This window comes from Trichosurus vulpecula, chromosome 9, assembly GCF_011100635.1.
Source record: "Trichosurus vulpecula isolate mTriVul1 chromosome 9, mTriVul1.pri, whole genome shotgun sequence".
NCBI classification, from domain to species: Eukaryota; Metazoa; Chordata; class Mammalia; order Diprotodontia; family Phalangeridae; genus Trichosurus; species Trichosurus vulpecula.
Genome location: NC_050581.1, coordinates 348,377 through 369,213, shown reverse-complemented (window position 1 = coordinate 369,213; position 20,837 = coordinate 348,377). Strand labels below are relative to the sequence as shown.

General features: G+C 44.1%; 1 protein-coding gene across 1 annotated transcript; it reads left to right on the top strand.

The window, feature by feature from the left end:
* Positions 1 to 2,281: 2,281 nt before the first annotated feature.
* On the top strand, positions 2,282 to 18,552 carry LOC118831090 (serine protease 27-like). Its single transcript, XM_036738248.1, has 8 exons — positions 2,282 to 2,316; positions 4,281 to 4,338; positions 4,711 to 4,795; positions 9,470 to 9,496; positions 10,314 to 10,476; positions 16,169 to 16,440; positions 16,933 to 17,102; positions 18,268 to 18,552. Exons 1-8 carry the CDS (start codon positions 2,282 to 2,284, stop codon positions 18,550 to 18,552), a joined length of 1,095 nt encoding a protein of 364 aa, XP_036594143.1.
* Positions 18,553 to 20,837: the final 2,285 nt, after the last annotated feature.

The window sequence follows — 20,837 nt, the reverse complement described above, 5'->3', positions numbered from 1 at the left end:
TCTAAGTACTTTGTCAAATATATGCCCCTCCAAAAAACTGTTACAGAATTTCATATACAATTCTCATTTTTGTTCTTTTCTGTTGAAATATTTATTGATAATTAAGTTCATAAGAAAAGAGAAAATTTAATTTAAAAAAGAACTTTAAGCTTTTAAACCACCTCAAAACCACTTCTGCCAGCCCTACCTCCTTCCAGTCTAATATTCTGGCTTTCAACTAGGAGGCTTCATTTTATTAAGATGAAAAGGTTACATAGGGTCCAGGATCATATATAAGCTACTAGGATTTTTCCTCCTTTGCTGAATCCAGTCATGGCAACATCCACATCTCACTTTCAATCAGGACCCCCAAATGGCTAGAAATCCCACCTTAAACTGCTGATAGCTTGGAGGTCTTCCATCTTCTATTATCAGGAACTGAGCAATTCAGTATGAGGTCCCCCATTTTTTCTATCCTAAAAACCAGCTGCACTAGATCTGTCACCAAAGAACACTGGTAATTAATACCAGAAGGAAGACTCCCCAGAATACCTGTAAAGTTGCAAATGTACCCTTCCTTCCATACTAATGGAATGCTCATTTGGGCCCACACATCCTTCCCCTGTTAAACCATTTTGTACAAAGGTAACAGGCCAGTCTTACACTCATAGCCTTCTTAAATACCTCAGTTCTAGAAAGTCACCTCTAGAATGACTCCACTGAAAATACTCTGGGAGCCCAAAGTGAAGGGAGGAGATTACAACTATTTGCATCAGTAAGGCAAGATTCATGACCTCAGAGACTACCATGAACATGCCTGTATGGTTTGGAATCACAAAGTATAAGAGATTCTCTAGGTAGAAGGAAGAGGAAGTACAATATTTATTTAAACACCAGAGGATCAAATCCCCAAACCAGTAATTCCAATTCATAATTCCAATTCCATTCCCAAACTAGTAAGTCCACCTCAATGTAACAACAAGGAAATTATAACACAGTATTACAGCAAGGAGCCAAGTCATCCTGTAACCTGTGTTACATAACTACTCTCAGGATGGTGGGGGATCATAGACCATAGGATGTGTAAGCCAGAAGAGATCTCAGAAAGCATCTACTCTAACTCCTTCAATTTACAGATAAGGAAACAGGACCCAAGGGCAATAAATTACTTTCTGAAGGACCTATTTATACAAAAATATTTATAGCAGCTCTTCATTGTGGCAAAGAATTGGAAATTGAGGGGATGACCGTCACCTGGGGAATTGCTGAACAAGTGATGGTATAAGATTGTAATGGAATACTAATATGCTATTAGAAATAACAAAGGGGAATAGATTCAGAAAAACCTGGGAAGATTAATATGAATTGATACAAAGTGAAGTGAGCAGAACCAGGAGAACATTGTACACAGTAACAGCAATGTTGTAAGGATAATCAACTGTGAAAGCTACTTTGACCAAGACAGTGATCTAAGACAATTCTGAAGGACTCATGATGAAAAATGTTATCCACATCCATAGAAAGAACTGATAAACATTCAGTGCAGATTGAAGCATACTTTTTTAATTTCTTTATTTTTCTTGTTTGTGTGTATATATGTGTTTTCTTTTGCAACATGGCTAATATGGTTTTGCATGACTTCACGTATATAGCTAATATCATAATACTTGCCTGTGGGATGGGTGGGGGAGGGGCAGGAAGGAGAGAATTTAGAACTCAAAAATTTTTTAAATGAATGTTAAAAAAAATCACACATCATTGGGAAATATTTAATGAAATAAACTTAAAAATTTGATTACTTTTCCAAGACCACAAGGCAATAAGTAGCAGAACCAGCATTCAAACACAGTTCCTCTGACCCCAAATCTAGTGCTGTTTTTGTTTAAGCTGATCATCTAGTGCAACATCTTCATTTTTACATATGGGGAAACTGAGTCTCAGAGAGGGGAAAGGCCTTTACCAAAGTCACATAAGAAGTGAATAAATGGCAACACTGGGACTAGAATCTAGGGGTGAGAAAAGAGGAGGCTGATGGGGAAGCATGTGTTGGATCGACAGTGGGAAAAAAGTAACAAATGAGCTAGGAAGATAGAGGCTGAGCCATTAGCCTAAGCCAAGAATTTTATCATGGAGGGAAAGGAGGTTCCAGTAAATGGAGCTCTTAAGCTCTGTGAAGAAGACGTCAGCAGAACCTCAGAGCTCACTTCAAAAAGATGGTCTTAGGAAGTGGTTCACTGTCTCTACCACGAAAGACTCCCAGTATAAACACTGGAGCAGGCTGGATTGTCAGTTAGACTTCAGGATGCACAGCTTCCCCGGGCATAAGAGACGGGAATGGTGAGTGTTTCGGGCTGTAATAAATAGGAATAAGAAATAGAAATGGTTGGATAATTATGAGGAACACAGGGCAGAAAATGAAGAACTTTAAAAATGGAGTACACAATAATGAGAACCTCGTATGAGGAAGAGTTAATGATAATGAAGCAGCAAGGAATCCTAATGACAAACTGGAGGGAGGAATGGGGAAAAGTGTTGTGAAATTCACCCCCTTAAATTAATTATTTTAAACGTAGCTATTAAGCAAGTATAGTTATTTGTATTAATGTTTAATGTTAATTTTTTGCTTGGATTGGTTCTGTGATTTTATGGGAAATGGGAGTGCTTAATGAGGAAAATCCCTCTGCCAGTGAAAGTCAACACCAAAATCTATTAGATTGTCAGCTCCTTGAAGAAAGAGACTGTCTTTTGCTTCTTTTTTGTATCCTTAGCTTAATACACAGTCCGTGGCACATATTAGATGCTTAATAAACGTTTACTTAACTAACTGCAACTTAAAGTCTTGAGAGTTGCCTAATAAAGCATCTGAATTTAAAAAAAAAAAAATAAGTGGGAAGCTCTAGTCACAAGAAGGAAAGGAGAGAGAGAGTGAGTGGACCAGAAGGGAGGGTGACAAATACGGAGAAAGGGACTCTTCAGAAGAGGGGCTGTCCCACAGCTTCCAGGCTTCCTCTGCAGCCCCTGCCCGGGTTCTCCCCTCTCCGTAATCAGCATCTGTACCCCATTACCACTAGAGGGCACCCCATTTCCTTTCATTGGCGGGCTTCAGGTTCAAGGAAAGGGGCTGAGGAAACCAGGCTCACATGTGTCCTGACCTCCTTCCTTCTGAGACTCTCCAGCAGAGTTCATACTGCTCCTTCCCCCCAGTTTGATAGCCTTTGTGGCTTCCTTCATAGACCACCATCCTCTTCCTCCTTACCAAGCTTTCCATCCCTATGCCCAGATTTCCTCCAGGGCACAAATATTTACAGGAGTAGAATCAGAATTTTAGACTCACACAATGTTCAGAACTGGAAGCAACCCTAATTAGAATGTTGGAGCTAGAAAGGCCTATAGATCAGAAAACAGAAAATGGAGGGGCTAGAAGGGACCTTCGAAATTAGAACAAAGAATATCAAAATTCTATAAAGCTGGAGAGGCCTTTAAAATACTGAACATAGAAAGAGCTGGAAAGGATCTAAGAAAAGAAAGCATAGAATGTCAGAGCTAACAGGGTTCTAAGAACATAGACCATAAAATCTTAAATCTGAAAGGTATGCTGGGGCATCAGTGTTTGTCATTTAATACTTAAGTGATATTGGACAAGTCCTTTAACATCTATTGACTTCAATATGACGGTGGCATAGATGGCCTTCGAGGTTCTTTCTAACTCTTAATCTATGGTCTTGTGATTCTACCAAAAGCTCTCATAACATAGAATGTTGGGTCCTATATGCACCTTAGAATGCAGACATTTGAATTCAGGGATGGAGAGAGGAAAGATAAAGGGGGTGTGGGCAGGGGTAGGATGCGAGCCAGAGCACGGTTGTTAAATTGAATGAACTTCATTTCTGTGAGGAGTGGGATCTAGAGCAGAGAATGAGACAGAATTTAGGAAGGTTCAAGGGATGAGGGAATGAGCATGGTTAAGGACAGCCAACACCAGGAAACTCTAGGCTTGACCCTATGTTCCAGGACCCAAGTATATGGGGAAAGAAAGGGGAGTTGGCTGTTCTGATGGGGTGGCTCCTATCCTGAACTCCTTTACGTCAAACCCGTTCCCTAAATAACTTCCTTCCAGGAGTCTGTCTACTTCCACTCTCAATCCTCAATCTTCAGAGCCTGGGGGAGAGGGTCCCTCCCACCCAGAGACCAATAACCACAAAGGAATTGGGGCACTGCTGATCCAGGCCTTCCCAGAACCCAGACTTCCTGTACACCCCTCTTAAACCCTGCCCATTCTGAGAAGGTTTCCTGTTCTCCAGGCCTCTGTCTTCCTTCTGGCTCCTCTGCTCAGAGACCCAAGTGTCCACCTTCTTCAGAGTAACCAAGATGTGCTCTGGAATCCCAGTTATGCCTGTTGTTCAGACTAGGGGGAAAAAAGATATGGAGGTTCTAGGCTCAATCCATTGCAATACAGGGTCAGGGCTGGCCAGGGCATTCTGGTTCTGACTCTAGAAGTTCAGGGGGTTCAGGAGGGCAGGGTCATTGAAATGTCACCTCTTCAGGAGACTCCAGTTCCTGAAGGAGAGGCAAATGAGAGGGAACTGGGTGAACTGGTCGGGTGGCATTTTCAAGCCGGCAATCACCTCCTGGGATATAACCCCCTGCTTCATGGAGCCTGGAAGCTCAGTGCTCCCCAAACCATTGTTGCTTCGCTGACCCAACCAGCTCAGAGTCCCTCCCTGAACCCAGGAGTCCTATTCCCCCGGCTCCCTGAGACCAGAAGGCATGAGGCAGCTCCACACGCTGGCCCTCTTCTTTCTCCTCCTTCAGTTTGGTGAGTCTTCAGAAGCTGGAGCCCAGAATATCTGGGTTTGGAGTGGGGGGGCCAGGGTTGGGGTTGATAGGGAGAGTGTGACCTAAAGAAGGCAAACTGGGGACTGAAGGCCAATGCACCTGGGTTCTATGTTCTTTACTTTTTCACATCTTTTTCTTTCACCTTTTGGTCCCCGCCTCCTTTTCCTTTTCTCCAATCACATACTTCCTTGCTTTGTCTCTTTCTCTCAGCGCATCTCTGCATTTCTATGGGGCTCTGCCCCATCTTTTATTCTGTGTTGATCTCTGTGTCTCCTTACTTCCTCCTGACTAGCTTTCTACCTTCCTTTCCTGTTCTCCCTCCTAGAATATGCCCAACTTTGTCTCTTACTACCGTCTCCCCATTCTTCTCCCCCCAACTCAGACTCCATGGCAGGGAGTAGCCCCAGGGAAGGTAGGGGAACCCAAAGATTCCCACAGCACAAGAGAGTCTTCTCCATGGCCTCAGATAGTCCTGGAACATTTGGGTTTGTTTTTTGAGGATTTGGGGGTATCTCTGGGAATAGAGAACACAATTTCTAGGTCTTGGAGAGAGAAAAGATGAAAGAAAGCTCCCTACCCATGGAGACCCCTGCAGTCATACCCTGTGAAATCTGAAGTCCTAAGATAACTCACAAAGTTATATAACGCTTTAAGGTTTACAACCTTGTGAAGTACAGAGTTCAAGTGCTATTATCCCCATTTTAAAGGTAAAGCAACTGTGGCTCAAAAAAATTAAACAATCTGTCTATGGTCAAATAACTAGTAAGTGTTAAAGTCAGTATTTCAAGCTAGGTCTTGCCTTATGTCTAAGCTTGTTGCTTTTCTACCACAGCATGCTGGATGACTCTCCTACCCCTTATCCAAGTCTTACATGGCTAGGATAAGGATTTAGTCATACTAAGATAGACAGAGGTCTGAAAGATGTGCAGATTTGCCTCCATCAACTGCCACAGGCCTGGAGGGAGCTGGGGGAAGGAAAGATCACCATGATCTGGAGAAAACACCCTTTCCCATCTGTCATCATTCCTAAGGGAGGGTGTGAAGGTGGCAACAGTAGGACCCAAGGGGCCCACAAAGAAGGGAGAGGCTCTGGGCTTCATCAGCCAGTGTGCCAATTAGGACCGAGCAGCACCAGACAGGAAACGGTTAGGGGCCAGACCTACTAACCTCTGAATGGGGGGGGGCATATATTTAAATGCCTTTCCTTCATTTGGAAAGAGAAAGGAAGATAGGAGCCAAGAGTTAATTGGAGATTAGGAGAGGGGAGTGAGTAGGAGGCTGGAGGATGGGGTTCATTAGGATGCTGGGAGATGAGTAGAAAGCTGAGGGGCTGAGGAGGAAGCTGAGTCAAAAGTTTGATTTGGGGGCTGAGAAGAGTGGTAGAGGATGTAGTTTAGTAGGAAAATAAGACTTATGAGCAGGAGGCTAGAGAATGAAGTCACATAGGAGGAGAGGAGAAGAGCACCTAGAGGCCATATGGCAACGTGAAAAAAAAGGAGATCTGGAATGAGATGACTTTGGGTTCTTCAAATTCCACCTCTGTCACTCATCATCGGGGTGACCTTGGACAAGTCTCCTTGACTCCCTACCTCAGTTTCCTCATCTGCAAAATGAGAGGTTAGATTAAATGGCCTTTATGGTCCCCTGCAGAACTAAATGCTTCCAGATCCTTCCAGCTTAAGCTCTGAGGATATTGTGGCCACAAAGAGCAGTGTAGGAGGAGGGTGGGGTGCCAGCCTTCTCCCCTGTTTCCAAATCTCAAGCTAATTGGGGTCAAGATAGGGTTACTCTGATCAGAGCAGCTCGGGGGGTGAGGGAAAAGATCATTGGGGAGCTGAAGGACAGGACCAGGAGTCAGGACTCCTGGGCTGGTGGGAGGTCATCCAAACATCTAAAGAGACACTCCTTGCTTTCCGGATTTTGCCTTCCCTTCCCGTGGGTGCTCTTTGCCCTGAAAATCATACCGCATTCCACTGGCTAACACACCCTACTCTGGAAGCAGCTGCATTTCCCTGTCCCTGTGTCACCTCCCTGGGATGGGCCTTGGCCATTTCAGGCTGCAGATCAGGACTGGGGTTCAGTTTCATCATCTCATGACTGCTGAAAGATATGGGGATACCTGCTCTCTTGAGTGGTTCCAGGAAAATATGCTTCAGAAAGTGTGCTGTTCTCTTTGTCCTGCCCTGCTACTGGAACCCCAGAATCCTGTCCCCCAGTCTCTCCTCCTCCTCTAGCACCCAGGACTGCCCCCTAGCCCCTGGCTCTTTTTATTTGGGCCTATTATTGCAGGATAATTGCTTTCCTTTGAGATAAGTGGCCATGCACCTTTTACAATCATAATGATGATGGATAATTAGTTGTGATTACTCCTGATATTACTGGGTAATTGCTGTTCTTACCAATAAGGGCAAGGAACAGTGAAATTTACCTCTTAAAACCAAAGGCCATTGAGACTAGGGGAATGGCCTTAGGCTGAGAGACAAGAATCCTGGGGTGACTTGGTTTCTAAAGTACAGTTCCCTGTTATCCTCCCCCCTCAAAAACTCACATATGTACAAACTGACCCAGAGCAAGAGAGCAAGAGTCCCTATTCCCTCTGCCCCTAGCATGCTCTCTCCTCCTCCTCTTTCTCCTCCTCCTCCTCCTCTTCCTTCTCCTCCTCCTCCTTCTGTTCCTCCTCCTCTTTCTCCTCCTCTTCTTCCTCCTCCTCCTCCTCCTCTTCCTCCTCCTCTTCCTCTTCCCCTTCCTCCTCCTTCCCTTCCTTCATCTTCTTCTCTCTGACTCTCTTTCTCTCTGCCTCTGTCTTCCTGTTCCTCCACTTCCCCTGCCCCCACTACTGTCTCTTTTTCTGAATGTCAGGATTTCCCCATTTCCTGTCTATAGGTTCCAATTCTTCTTCTCTGAGTTTTCTCCACCTCTAGTGATATTGTAGACCTCCATCTACCTCATTCCTTTCCCTGAACTTTGTCTTCCAACATAAGACAGGCAACTACTTCAAACCCAGAGCCATGTGACAGGCTGCTGTCACCAGAGCCTTCTGCAAAAGAGCTGAGTGGGCAAATTTCCTATCTGCTGTCTTTTCCACCTTCCTTTGTCTTTCCTGGACCTCCATGCTGCTCCCCAATGCTCTTGAAGCACCTCAAATAGCACCTCGCTCAGCCCTGCCTCTCTTCCAAAGTCCCAGGCTTTAAAATTACCTCTCCCCCCTACTCCTTTCCCCAGTTCAAGTTCCCAGCTTGCTGACCTGGCTGTCTTAGCTAGACTATCATTCTAACAATTTCACACTAAACTAATGGACATTAATCTGTGAGTATAACTAGATTTTAGTAGAGGAGTTTGCTAAGCCAGATGCATTAGTGCAATGTATATGAAAAGCCATTTTTCAGCATGAAGTGCAGCAACTCCCTGGAACCACTACCCACTCAGGGCTTCCCCCAGCCCCATATCTACTGTCTTATATGTCAGAAGAACCAGAGGTCAGCATTCCTGAAAAGGTGCTAAATTCTTTCCTCCACTTGAATACTCCATTTTTACCCTTGCCTATCTTCCTATTTACTCCTTTTTGTCACCTTCTTGGCCCATCCTATCTCCTCATCACTGTCCCCTTTCCCCTTTGCCTTTCCTTTTTCCTGCTTGCTGTCCCCTCCTCTATTCCTATCTTTCCTTCATTCCCTGGTGCCTCTGTTTCCCCATTCTGATGATGGAATGTATGTCTGGAGGTCTCCCAAAAAAGGTCCAGTGGCACATAATAAATCATAACTGTCCCAGCCCAATACATTGAATTAATGATCTAATTATACAAATAAGCTCCAGTCATGGGCCTGTCCATTTCCTGCTAAGGCTGTTCCTCAGCTCCATCTGGTTGGTTTTATTTCAATGTCCAAGTCTGAAGACCTAGGGTCACTAGTAACAAATCCACCTATTGGGTTCTGGGAACAGGGCAAGGTCTAAGGGAAATGAGGGCTGGGAAATACTGCTGACCTTATAGCTGGAAGGGTCTTCCAAAGACCATTTTAAACTTTTTTGTCCCTTAGGGAGTTCAGACCTAGGAAAGAGGGGAGGTTGGCAGTAAACAACAGCTCATTCATCTTTAGTGCTTTAGAGTGCTTCACAACTTTGTGAAGTAGGTAGTACAGGAAATTATAAACCTATTTTACATAAGAGGAAATGGCCCAGAGAGAGGAAATCACATGCCATGTCCACATAACTGGTAGATAGTAGAGTTGTAATTTGAAAACAGGACTTTGGACTCAAATCTTAAGTTCTTTCAGGGCCACCACATTGTATTTCCCTTATTCATTCAATCAAATATCCAACCAACATTTCTTGAGACCTTTTGTGTATAATGCTTTAACTGTGTTGTTTTTCATTGTCAGGTCTATAACTTTTTACTAGCAAGTTAGCAGAGCCTTGAGAGACTCTTGAGGGTGGAGATGATAATCCTGTTTGTTTAAGGTTGGTAGTGCTAGGAGGAACCTCTTTAAAGCATATAGGCTCTAAGCTTGGTGTTTGGAGAATAGGAGTAAGGTACAGGGAAACCAAGGATGATAGGGGAAGAGAATGTCTGGAAGACTGGAGAGAATTTTTCAGTCTGGGGTTGTAGGAGAACTTCCAGTGGCAATTGACCCTCCATCCTTGAATCTTTATCTTTCAGGAACAAAGAAGGCAGAGTCAACTAGAGGTAAGTAAGTGACTGAGGCCCTACGAATGGAGTTGGGAAATAGATAGTGTTCTAGAGTCTCAGAGTATAAACTAAGCAGGTAGCTTTTACGGACAGGAGGTTTCTGTCTCATGGGAAACAGAAAACTAGAAACTTTCAGGGACCGTAATTGCTATCTTTGCATATTTTATGCATGAATAGTGTGGTGAATTTGACATGAATTTGACTTGATATACTTTACCTCCAAAGTTCAGAAAAAGAGTAAGTGGGTATAAGTTAGAAGGCAGATTTCTAATCAATATGAGGAGGAACTCAATAAAAATTGGATCTGTACAACATTGGAACGGGTTATTTTGGGAGGTGATTAATTCCCCAATAATGGAGCTGCTTAAATGAAGGCTCCAAGGTCATTTATCAAGGAAGTTGTCAAGGGGATGCCTGCTTCATATTGATAATGGACTAGATGATATTGCTACTCAAGGCTTCTGTTTCCATACCTTTTATAATGCAAGGCAGATATGGCTTCCCAAAGAGAATTAGGCATACCAGGGAAATCCTGATAGATGAAACTAGCTAGTCAAGAAGAGACCAGTGACGACAGAGAAGCAGTTACTGAGCTCCCAAGAATGGACAAGAAAAAAATGAATCACAAAGGGGAGGGAAACTATAGGCCAAAGAAAGGAAGATAGAAAGGAGAAAAACTTATGAAGTCAATTCCAGCTCTAACCTACTATGATCCTAAAAATAATAGTTCATGTTTACAGTGGGAGAGACAGGTCCTCTACAGGGCAGCAACGGCAACATCTACCTCTCTTTTTCATTCTCCTCTACCCCCCAGCTTGTGGCCAGCCCCGAATGCTGAACCGAATGGTAGGAGGTGAGAATGCCCAAGAGAGGGAATGGCCCTGGCAGGTCAGCATCCAGAGGAATGGAACCCACTTCTGCGGAGGAAGCCTTATAACGGATCAGTGGGTATTGACAGCAGCTCATTGCTTCTCTAAGTAAGTGCCACATGCCTGCAGGCCAACCTGCTCCTATACCTTTGGATTTTCCCTCTCCCTAGGCAGCTGTTTGTTTCAGCACCATGGACAGCCTTCTGCCTGCTACAATTCCTACCAGACCCACTTTCCCCTCATCCTCTAGCACCACAGACAGCAACGTAATGCCTAGTCTGTCCAGCCAGACTTATCCTCTCTATTCATCAACAAAGATAAATCTTCCAGGTTCTGAGACACAGGTATTTACTGTACTCTCTGACATAGAATAGACAGACGAAGGCTGCTAGAGACTTGATAAAACAAGGATGCAAATTAGTATCTACTGATTCCAAGTCCAGGGTTCTTTGCCACTGTCCTATGCCGGGTATGATGCCAGCTCACAATTCTTTAGCTCTTTACTATCACAAAGCGATTTCCTTCCAAAAACATGAGGTAGGAAATACTTCAATTCTTCTTCTTCCCATTTTAGAGTAGCAGAAATGAAGGCCCAGAGAAGTAAAGTGACTTTGACCCAAGCCTCGTGATGGTCAGTTCAGTGTTTTTTCCACTAGGCCAAATTTCCTCACTTAGCTTGATACAGGCCAGACAGGCACTATAACATTGAGGTGATGCGACCAAGGCTATCATTTTGGTATGGGGGAGAAACCTCAGCATGTTTTGAGAACCTACCACAGTGCATCATTGCTTTCCCAGATGAACTTTCTTTACATTGAAATTCAATTTATCAAATTTTCCTGGGCAGCATTTACATAGTTAGCTATGTACAATGCATTATTTTGGGGGGTTGGGACTAATGACTAAGAAACAATCCTGTCTTAAGGCTCCTTACAGCCTAGAAGAGGGAATGACATAAAAATGTTACACAGAAGGATGTGAGAAAGACCAAAAGAGAGCTAGCAACAAATGCTTTGGGGGTTCATCAAAAGAAATGATCACATCTGCTTGGGAGAGGCACCATGGTTTAATGGTAAGAACATTAAACCGAGAATTAAAGGACTTGGGTTTGAGCCTCAGTTCTGCCACCAACTAATTTTGTAACCTTGGGCCAAAGACTTAATTTCTCTCTACTTCAGATCTCTCCTCTATAGAAATGAAGTCTAACAACTACTAGATGATTTCTAGGATCCTCTATGTTCTTGCTCTCTCTCCCTCTCTCCGTATGTATGTATGTAGAAGTGAACCTAAGACCTCAAGTTCAACTCCCTCATTTTTACAGATGAGGAAACCAAGGTTGTGACTTGCCAAGGGTGACATTTCTAGTGAGGAAGATTTCTTGCAGATAATGACTTTTGAGCTAGGCCTTAAAGGGCCTCAACCCCACCCCCTCCAGGTACAACTGCAGTCCCTCTTTTCCATAGGTCTATTCTCAGGGAGGATGTTGAAGTGAGCCATTGGTCTCTGTGCCTTTTTCCTTAGGCTGTCCCAGTCCCTCAGGCAGTTCCCTAAACCAGCTCCTACTGTGGTTCCTTCTCATTCTATTCTTTGGCTCTTCCTAAATTCTGTCCTTTTTTGTTTCCCCCTCTTCTGATATTCTTTGCCACATCCTGGAGCCTTCAGGTGAATATATCTCCTGTCTCCTATTTCTCCTGTCCCCTTCAAAGTTTATCAGTATCATGGACATCTCCCTGTGGCCAGCCCCACCCTTTACCGTGTTCTTCCTCCCTCACTTCATTTTCAAAACCATAGACACCTCTTTCTAACTCTCATAAAAGGTTCTTAATGGGATTTATAGCTGGAAGAGTTCCAGTTCACCTAATCCAGTCTCTTCATTTTATGAATGAGAGCAAAAATGGGAAACAGTGTTAACTCATATTTCTATAGTGATTTAAAAATTACAAAGCATTTTTTCCATTTAAAGGAAAAAATTAGGGTCTGGGAAGGTCAAGTGGTTTGCCTATCATGTGTCAGTAAATATTAGGGTCTAAATTGGAGCCTAGCCCTTGTGTCTTTAAATGCACTGCACCACACAGAACACAACCTAGGGTCCCCTCCACATTCTACACCCTCAGGTGCTCAGGATATTCATGCTACCTCCTGGATGCCTACTAAGCCTACACATACATGTTGTCCTCAATCTGCCCCAGGAGACCACAATCATGGAAACTGGAGACATTTCCAATTTCTATGAATCACATAGAAGTAGAGAGTTTCAGAGCTTAAAGGGATCTGTTTCCTCCTCTGAATAATAAGGGAGTTGGACTAGATGACCTTTCAGGATTAGAAAAGCAAGGGTCACATAGTGAATTGGTGGCAAAGCTGAAACTCTCATTTGGATGAACAATCCAGAGCTCTTTCCAGTGCACTATCCCTGGATGCTTTGTGCTCCTAAATTCTCTCTCTCCCTCATTCCCCTTAAGAAACCAATGTCTCAATAAGCTGAGAGTAATTGATAAACTCTCTTACAGTTGTCTTCATTATAAATGAATCATCAGAGAGGAATTTTCTTAAACCAAAGGACTGACTCCAAAGGTGAAATTTCAGGCATAATTATGAGACAAAGGGAAGATGTTTTTGGAATCATATCTCATGGGTAACAACCCACCCCATTATCAGTGTGATGCCATGGAATTGAGCAAGAGACTGAAAAGGAGCCATCGTGGGTTCTAGTCTCAATCTCACTCGCGACCTTGTTTATGAAAGTCTCTTTTTCTCTCTGGGATTCAGTATCTATCCTTGAACAAGGAGGACATCAGGTCACCACAACTCTGATGAACTGTGAACTTAAGAATAAAAGTAGGGTAAACAGTGATGTAGTACAAAAGAGTGCTAGATTTGTGATCAGAGAACCAACAAGAAAGAAATGGTTGCTAAAGTAGAAATGATGGGAACCTTGGAGGGAAGTGATCCTTCTATCTCAGAATTCATGAGAGGTGGTGAGGAAGGCCAGGTATAATCTTACATGTACCAAAAATCAAAGAGCAGATTAAATAGGACTCCATGGCCTAAAATTCTAGAAGCTCTCACAAATGGAATTATGAGAATTATTTCTAATAATTTCAGAAACAATTCCATTGAGGAAGAGACAGTTTTTTGAAAAAGATTTATGGGGATTAATTCACAAGGAATTAATTAGCTAATTTAGATGTTAAAGAGAAATGTACTGAAGGCAGAAGTAAAGGATAAAATAGGGTGAATACAAAACTGGCAAAATCCTATAAGAATAGTGACAGGAAGGCTAAAATTTAGAATGATCAATTAAAATTAAGATAACAAAAATAGGCTGGCCTTGAAAGTTACTTTGAAAACAAACAGGAGGATCAAAGAAGAGGTAGGGCCTCTGTTTGAGTAAGATTGATGATACTGTATAATAGAAAGAAGATAGGACTACTCAATTCTTATTTTGTCTGGTTTCCCTGACAAAAAGAACATTCCTTGAACTGGACAGAATAGAATGAAACTGGCTAATAGGGTCAGAACCTAAAGGTAACAAAGAAGTTAGTAAGAGAGTAGGTAGCTATTTTGAGTTCGTCCCCAAGTCCATATGGATTATATTCCAGGGCATTAAAGGATTAGTAAATGTGACTGCTAAACTCCTCAGTGATCTCTGAAAAGTGATAGAGAATGGGTGAAGTGCCATGGGAGTGCAGAAGGAAAATATTATCTTAATTTTCAAAAATGAGAGTGCATCTTGCAATCTATGCACCATACAGCTTGACTTTGAATTTTGGGACTCCTTATTAAAGGGATTTTTAGTGAACAACCGGAAGAGAAAGTAACGATCACAAAGGGCAGCATGGCTTCACCAAAAATGCCAGAAGATCCTAATTTCCTTTTTTGGTTTGTTTCTGACAATGTTGCTAGACTGGTATGTCAGGGGAATGCTATAGGTTTTCTAAACTTCAGCAAAAAAAAAAAATTGGCAAAGATTCTGATGCCATCATGGTGGACAAAGTAGAGAGATATAAGCCAGATGATAGCTGAATTGGTGAATGTGAAACTAGTTTAATGTCTAAGAGAAACCATTAATGGTTCAGTGTCAATTTGAAAGGAGATCTCCTTTGGTATATAGTAGGTGCTTAATCAATGCTTGCTGATGGGTTGAGTATCCTGTGCCATTTGATACTTTTATCAGCAACTTGGACGAAGGCATACATAGCTTGGTTATCCTATTTGTAGATGACAGAAAACTGGGAGGGATAGCTAGAATGTAGAATGACAGACACTGGAAGCAAAAATAATCTTGGCAAGCTAGAAAAATAGGAAAAATCTCACCGGACAAAATTTAATAGGGCTCACTATAAAGCCTTACACTTGAGTTAAAAAAATCAATTTCACAAGTATAGCATAAAGGGAGCACGGAAAACACAAATATAGACACGGGGGGCTTAGTGGATTGCAAGTTCAATATGAATGAAAAGTACACTGAGGCAGCCTAAAAAGTTAATGCAATGTTAAGCTGCATTAAGAGAGGGCGAATGTCTAGAACAACGAAGGTCACAGTCACACTATCCCCAGCTTTGGTAAGACCATCCCTGGGGACTGTTATTTTCAGGCACCCCCTTTTAGGATGGACATTGACAATCTAGAAAACACCTAGAGGACAACCTAGATGGTGAGGGGCCTCAAGAATCGTTTGAAGTAACGGGGAATACTAATTCTGGAGTCAAGAAGATTTGGAAGAGATGTGGCAGCTGTCTTCAAGTATTTGAAGGATTGTCATGGGGAAAAGGGATGAATGTTGTTCTGCTTGATTCCAGAGGGCAGAGAGGTAGATTAAGGCTTGCTAAACCAATTTTTGGAGCATCAGACTTGCTCAAAAGTGCAACAGGATGCCTCAGAAGATAATGGGCTGCTCCTCAGTTGAAGTATTCGGTTGCAGGTGGATGTTTCTTCAGAATGTTTGCATAAGTGTTATTAAGTCAGGTACACTTTGCGCTGTCCCCTTCCAAGTCTGAATCCTGTGACTCTGAACTCTGGTTTAATTCCAGCCCTGCTCTAAGGGTGGCAGTGTGACATAGTAGAAAAAAGGCTGAACATAGAATCGTAGAGCCCAAGTTCAAATCTCAGCCCTAACCATTCATCTCTTGTGCAACCTAGACCAAGTTACCTAACACCTCCTCAACTTGTTTTCCCATCTGCAAAATGAAGGGGATGGACTATCAGGGCTTCTTAAACTGTGGGTCGTGACCCCATATGGGTCACAAAAAATTTGGCAACAGTAAAAAGGTTTCTGAACATGCAATGACCAAAAATAAATTCAAAATCAAATATAATGAATGTGAGGTGCTTCTGGCAGTGCTTGCCTGTGTTATTGATTCTGAACACAAGCATGTACATTTTGCACCACGCATGCCATTGTGCAATGCCAACGAACGCTGCCAGAACGTGAAAAGGGGGTGCGAGTGGAAAAAGTTTAAGAAACCCTGAGCTAGAGAACCTCCAAAGACGCTTCCAGTACTACCCTGATGAGTCTATGAAAAAGCACTGAATTTGGAATTTGGCCTTGGGTGCAAATCCTGGCTCTGTCATTTACTATCTGTTTGACCTCAAACAATTCACTTAATTTTTCTGGGCTTATTTCTTTATAACATGAAGGGATAGCTCTGATGAGCCCTAAGATCCCTTCTGGCTCAAATCTGTGATTGTCCTAAGTAGTCCCTCCTCCTTCCCCTCTCCCATGTGACTGTTCACCATCGGGATGAGCCTTCTTGTTACTTACTGTCAATCTTGTTTTGTCTTTTTCCTCCATCCTCAGTACTTCAGAAACTTTCCTGTACAAGGTTCTACTAGGGGCCCGGCAGCTGGTGAATCCTGGGCCTCATGCCATGTATGCTCAAGTAAAGAGGGTGGAAAGCAATCCCCAGTATCAGGGCATGGCCTCCAGTGCTGACGTGGCCCTGGTCCAACTGGAGGCTCCAGTGACCTTCACTGACTACATCTTGCCTGTGTGCATTCCCAGCCCTGAGGTCAAGTTTGAGGCGGGGATGAACTGTTGGGTCACAGGCTGGGGCAGTCCCAGTGAGCAAGGTAAACTGAGGGAAAAGGCAGATTGGGATTTTTCAAGGAAATCTAGGGTCCTAGGGAGAGGATTAGGGCCAGAAAGAGAATGGGGGACCTGAAGTCAAATACTTTGAAGCACAGAGGGGAATAACAAAAAGCATCAAGAAATTAAAAGACACGTTCCAAGTTCTGACTTCCGTGCCTACCCTGGCATTCCACTTGGGAAGAGGGGTCTAACTGTTAGTGCCCCATAAGCTGTGTGGCAGTGAGATTGCCACAGTCTCATTAATACAGTATTGTAGGGTCCACAAATGACAAAGATACACAATCTTTGAGACAATCTCCCATGTTAACTTCCCTTCTCTCCCACCCCATGTTTTAAGTGAGATGAAACAGTTGGGGAAAACAGAAGACAGAAAGGTAGCTGATAATCAGAAGTGAAGTAGTGTTCTTGTTCTAGGGGCCAGGTGTGGGAAGTTATGGGGAAAACTCATAGTACTGGGGTCTCCCTCCCTCTAGATAACCTGCCCAGCCCCCAAATTCTACAGAAGTTGGCTGTTCCCATCATTGACAGACGGAAGTGCAACATCCTCTATAACAAGGACTCAGAGCATGGAGTGTTACCCAAAACCATCCAAGACGACATGTTGTGTGCTGGTTATGCAGAGGGGAAGAAAGATGCCTGCAAGGTATGTCTCTATACCAGAGCTTGGCCATGGGCCAGAGGCTGATGAGAGATCCCGGTGGGGTGGAAGGGTAGGCCCTCAGTTCCAAATGTTGAATAAGCCCCATGTGCAGATCCTTGAGTTACTTAAGCAAGGGAAAGAGGCTTGACTCAGGAATCAGGAAATCTTGGTGCGAGGCTTGGTTGGGTCAATGAATTACTGTGTAACCTTGTCCAAGTTACTTCGATTTTATCTGTTCATATCTAAAATGGGGAGGCTGAAATAAAGAATGACACTGAGCTTGTAAACCTGGGTGACTACAAAGATTGTCGTGTCCTTAAAGAAATGGGGCAGTTCTGGAAAAGAATGAGTTCGGGTTTTGGATGTATCGAGCTCAGAAGGTCCAATATACAGTTGATAATGACTCAGCCGTGTTGGTTGTACAACTACCAAGCATCTGAGATAGAAGTCTAAACTGGGTCTTCTTGACCTCGAATCTGTGTAAATCTGGTCCCTAAATTGAGTGCTAGTCTGGTGGGAGACACAGGACACACACATACATTACACGCAGGCCACACGGACAAACACCAGTGCAGATTGCACAGAAATGGGAAACAATTTGAATTGGGTTGGATGATAAAAGCTTGGTGGGTTTGGGAAGGTTTCCTGAAGTACATGCTTTGAACCCTTATGGGTTTAAGCCTTTTTGGAAGGTTGGTAGGAAGGACAGAGGGGAATAGAAGAGGGGTGGAGGGAGGATGGAAGAGAGGAAGGAAAGAAAGGAAAAGAGAAGGCAGCCTAAGAAGGAAGGAGAACAAAGGGACGGAGAGGGAAAGGGTGGAGAAAACCGGAGAAAAAGACATAGACGAGCTCGGAGGCAGAAAAGAGGAAGCAGATGGCTCAGTGGGACGAGGGTGCTGGGCCTGAAGTTAGGAAGACCCGAGTTCAAATGTAGCCTCAAACACTTAGTAGCTGTGACACTGGACAATTCACTTAACCCTGGTTGCCTCAGTTTCCTGAACTACAAAGTAGGGATAATAGCACCTACTTTGAAGGGTTGTTGTGAGGGATAAATGAGGAATTTGCAAAAGGCGCTCAGCCAGCTGCCTGGCACAGAGTCGTTGTATATAAATGCTTATTCCCTTCCCCTTTGGGGGTGCCTAACCATCGGTTTTGCTTCTTGCTACAGGGCGACTCCGGGGGACCCCTGGTTTGCCACATTGGTCATTCTTGGCTCCAGGCTGGAGTGATCAGCTGGGGAGAAGGCTGTGCCCGCCGCAACCGCCCAGGAGTCTACATCCGAGTTGCTTCCCACCATGCCTGGATCCACAGGATCATCCCAGAACTGCAGTTCAAATCTGGCCCCGACAGGAAGAGGGGGCCCCGGGGCCAAGAGACCTTCAAGATAAGCTATGCTCCTGGCCTTGTGGCCCACACCCTGCTACTCGGCCTCACTGTTCTGCTTACCTTTTGAGCTGAACCAGACCCACTGGGGCCAGGGCAGGGGTCTGAGGGTAGAGGCTCAGTCCACTTGATTACCTGCCTATGCTTGGCCCACCCCTTTAGCCTGTGGGAATGTGAGCTGAAAGGGAATCTGTCTGGAAACTTCGGAGCCTGGACACTGGAGCTAGGGAAAAGGATCCCACTCCTCTATTAGGAGCATGCTCCCTAAGGGCAGGCTGGCACTGCAGGGAGTACCCAGGGTACCATCTTCCCTTCCCAAGCCAACACTGTATATTTGTAAATATCCCTTCTGTTCCTCATAAGCCTATTTTTATTATGTTTGCCCATTAATAAAGCCTATTCTCTCCACTCCTAGATGCCTCAGCTTGCAGGGGACAGGACACCTTGGATCTGGGGAGGGAATTGAGAGGGCAAGAATGCACTTGGTGCTCTCAGAAGAGGTCCTATGTGATGCAGGGTGATCTGGGGTGGAACCAGAAGTAATTGCACTAGGCAAGAGTGAGGGAGGTACTGCAGGGGCAGTACTGTACTTACGGAGTCTAAAGATTTGGGAGAGTTCAATCTCTGTTACTGACTTAGGTATGTGACTGGGCAGAATATTTCACCCTTGTATGCCTCAGCTAAATTACGTGTGATGGGGGAATGACACACTCACAGGTCAGTTGTGAGGAAAAGTGCTTCATAAACTTTAAAGCTCCAAAGAAATGTGAATTGCTATTGTTTTTATTATATTATTAGTTGGAGGGCACCCAGGGTCTCAACATTAGAGGAAGGAATCAGAGAACAGTCTCAGGAGCCCTGGGTTCTGGAAGGAGCTAGAAAACATGACCCTTGGTTTCTGAGGGGGGCTGTAGATGTCCTGTAGAATATCCTCCCTGTAAAAATCACAGGCCCCAGATCCAAGGGTGATTCAGGGGCGAGTCAGGTCACTTGGGAATTCCCTTCCAGGGAGGGAGGAACCAGAAGAGTCAGTCCTAGGTGGTGGCAGAAACAACAGAAGGCTGGGGCCCTCCTGCAAACAAAAGGCTCTAGGGTGGGACCTGGGAGGACTGAACTACAGGCCTCAGTTCTCCCAAGAGTAAAGTAGAATTGGAATCTCTAAGGGCCTTCCAACATCCACGTAATCTGGCTGTGAACTTTTGGTCACAGGGCATTCAGAGAACGAGAAGTGGCACCAATGGGGCAAGTCAAACTTAAGCAACATCACAACTCCACTCTAATTAATGACCCTTTGGTCCAATGCCATGCTTTCCTGGGATTTCCCCAGAAGATAAAGCACAATGGCTCGGGTCTTTTGGCACTTTTTCAGGAAGGAAAGGAAAAAGCAAACTCTGCTTCTTTACCATCCCTCTTGCAAAGGGAGGAATCCTCCTCCTTGGAAACTCTGCCTAGTCAACGTCACCAGCTATGAAGGGCTGCCATGAGGATTAAGGAATCAGACTGGTGCTGCTTGGCCCTGTAGGGCAAGTCTAGGATCAACAGAATGGGTCACCTCGGGTGCTCAGTTTTACTGACTCCCTACCTACCCCCAAATTGAACTGATTGAAAAAAAAAGGCCCTTAGAGATTTGGTGATTTGCTTCTCTCTTAGCTCCCAAGCCCTGCCAATTCTACCTTCACACATCCCTCATACCTGTCCCCTCCCCTCTTTCGAGACTGCCAATACAATGGTTTAGGGCTTCACCTCTTTCTTGTCTGGATCACTGTGACAGCCTCCTTTCCCAGCTCAATGTTCTCTCCAAATCTCAATACCTCTCCTAGACACATCCTTTGTATTGCTGACTACATTTAATCTGGACTATGAGCTCCTTAAAGGCCAGGGACCAGCTTTTGTCATCTCTGTACCCTCAGTGCTAGCACAATGTTCTACACATACCAGACACTTGATAAATTTGTTGAACAGACAAAACCCTCCCATGCCTCGGCTTGTCCCTTTTGGACATGGAGGTTGATAAAATGACAAACATACCCCGGACAGTTCAGACTCTAACTTGTACAACAGTTGGTGATCTTCATTGGTGGAAGGCATTTCCCCTCCACAGAGTGAACTACTCTTAAATGATAGGTCTGGACAATTCACTAAGTTTTTCATGAAGTTTATTGCTCACTGTTTTCTCATGTCCATCTTCCAAACTACGCTAAAAGCAACATGAGGGCTCAGTCTCACTTCTTCAATATTCCCCATGGTGCCTACAACAGTGCTACACAAGTGGCAGGTCTTCAAGAAGGGTTCGATGAATTAAAAGAGGTAGTCACTCAAGAGACGGACAGAAAATACTTTCAGGTCAAACCAAAG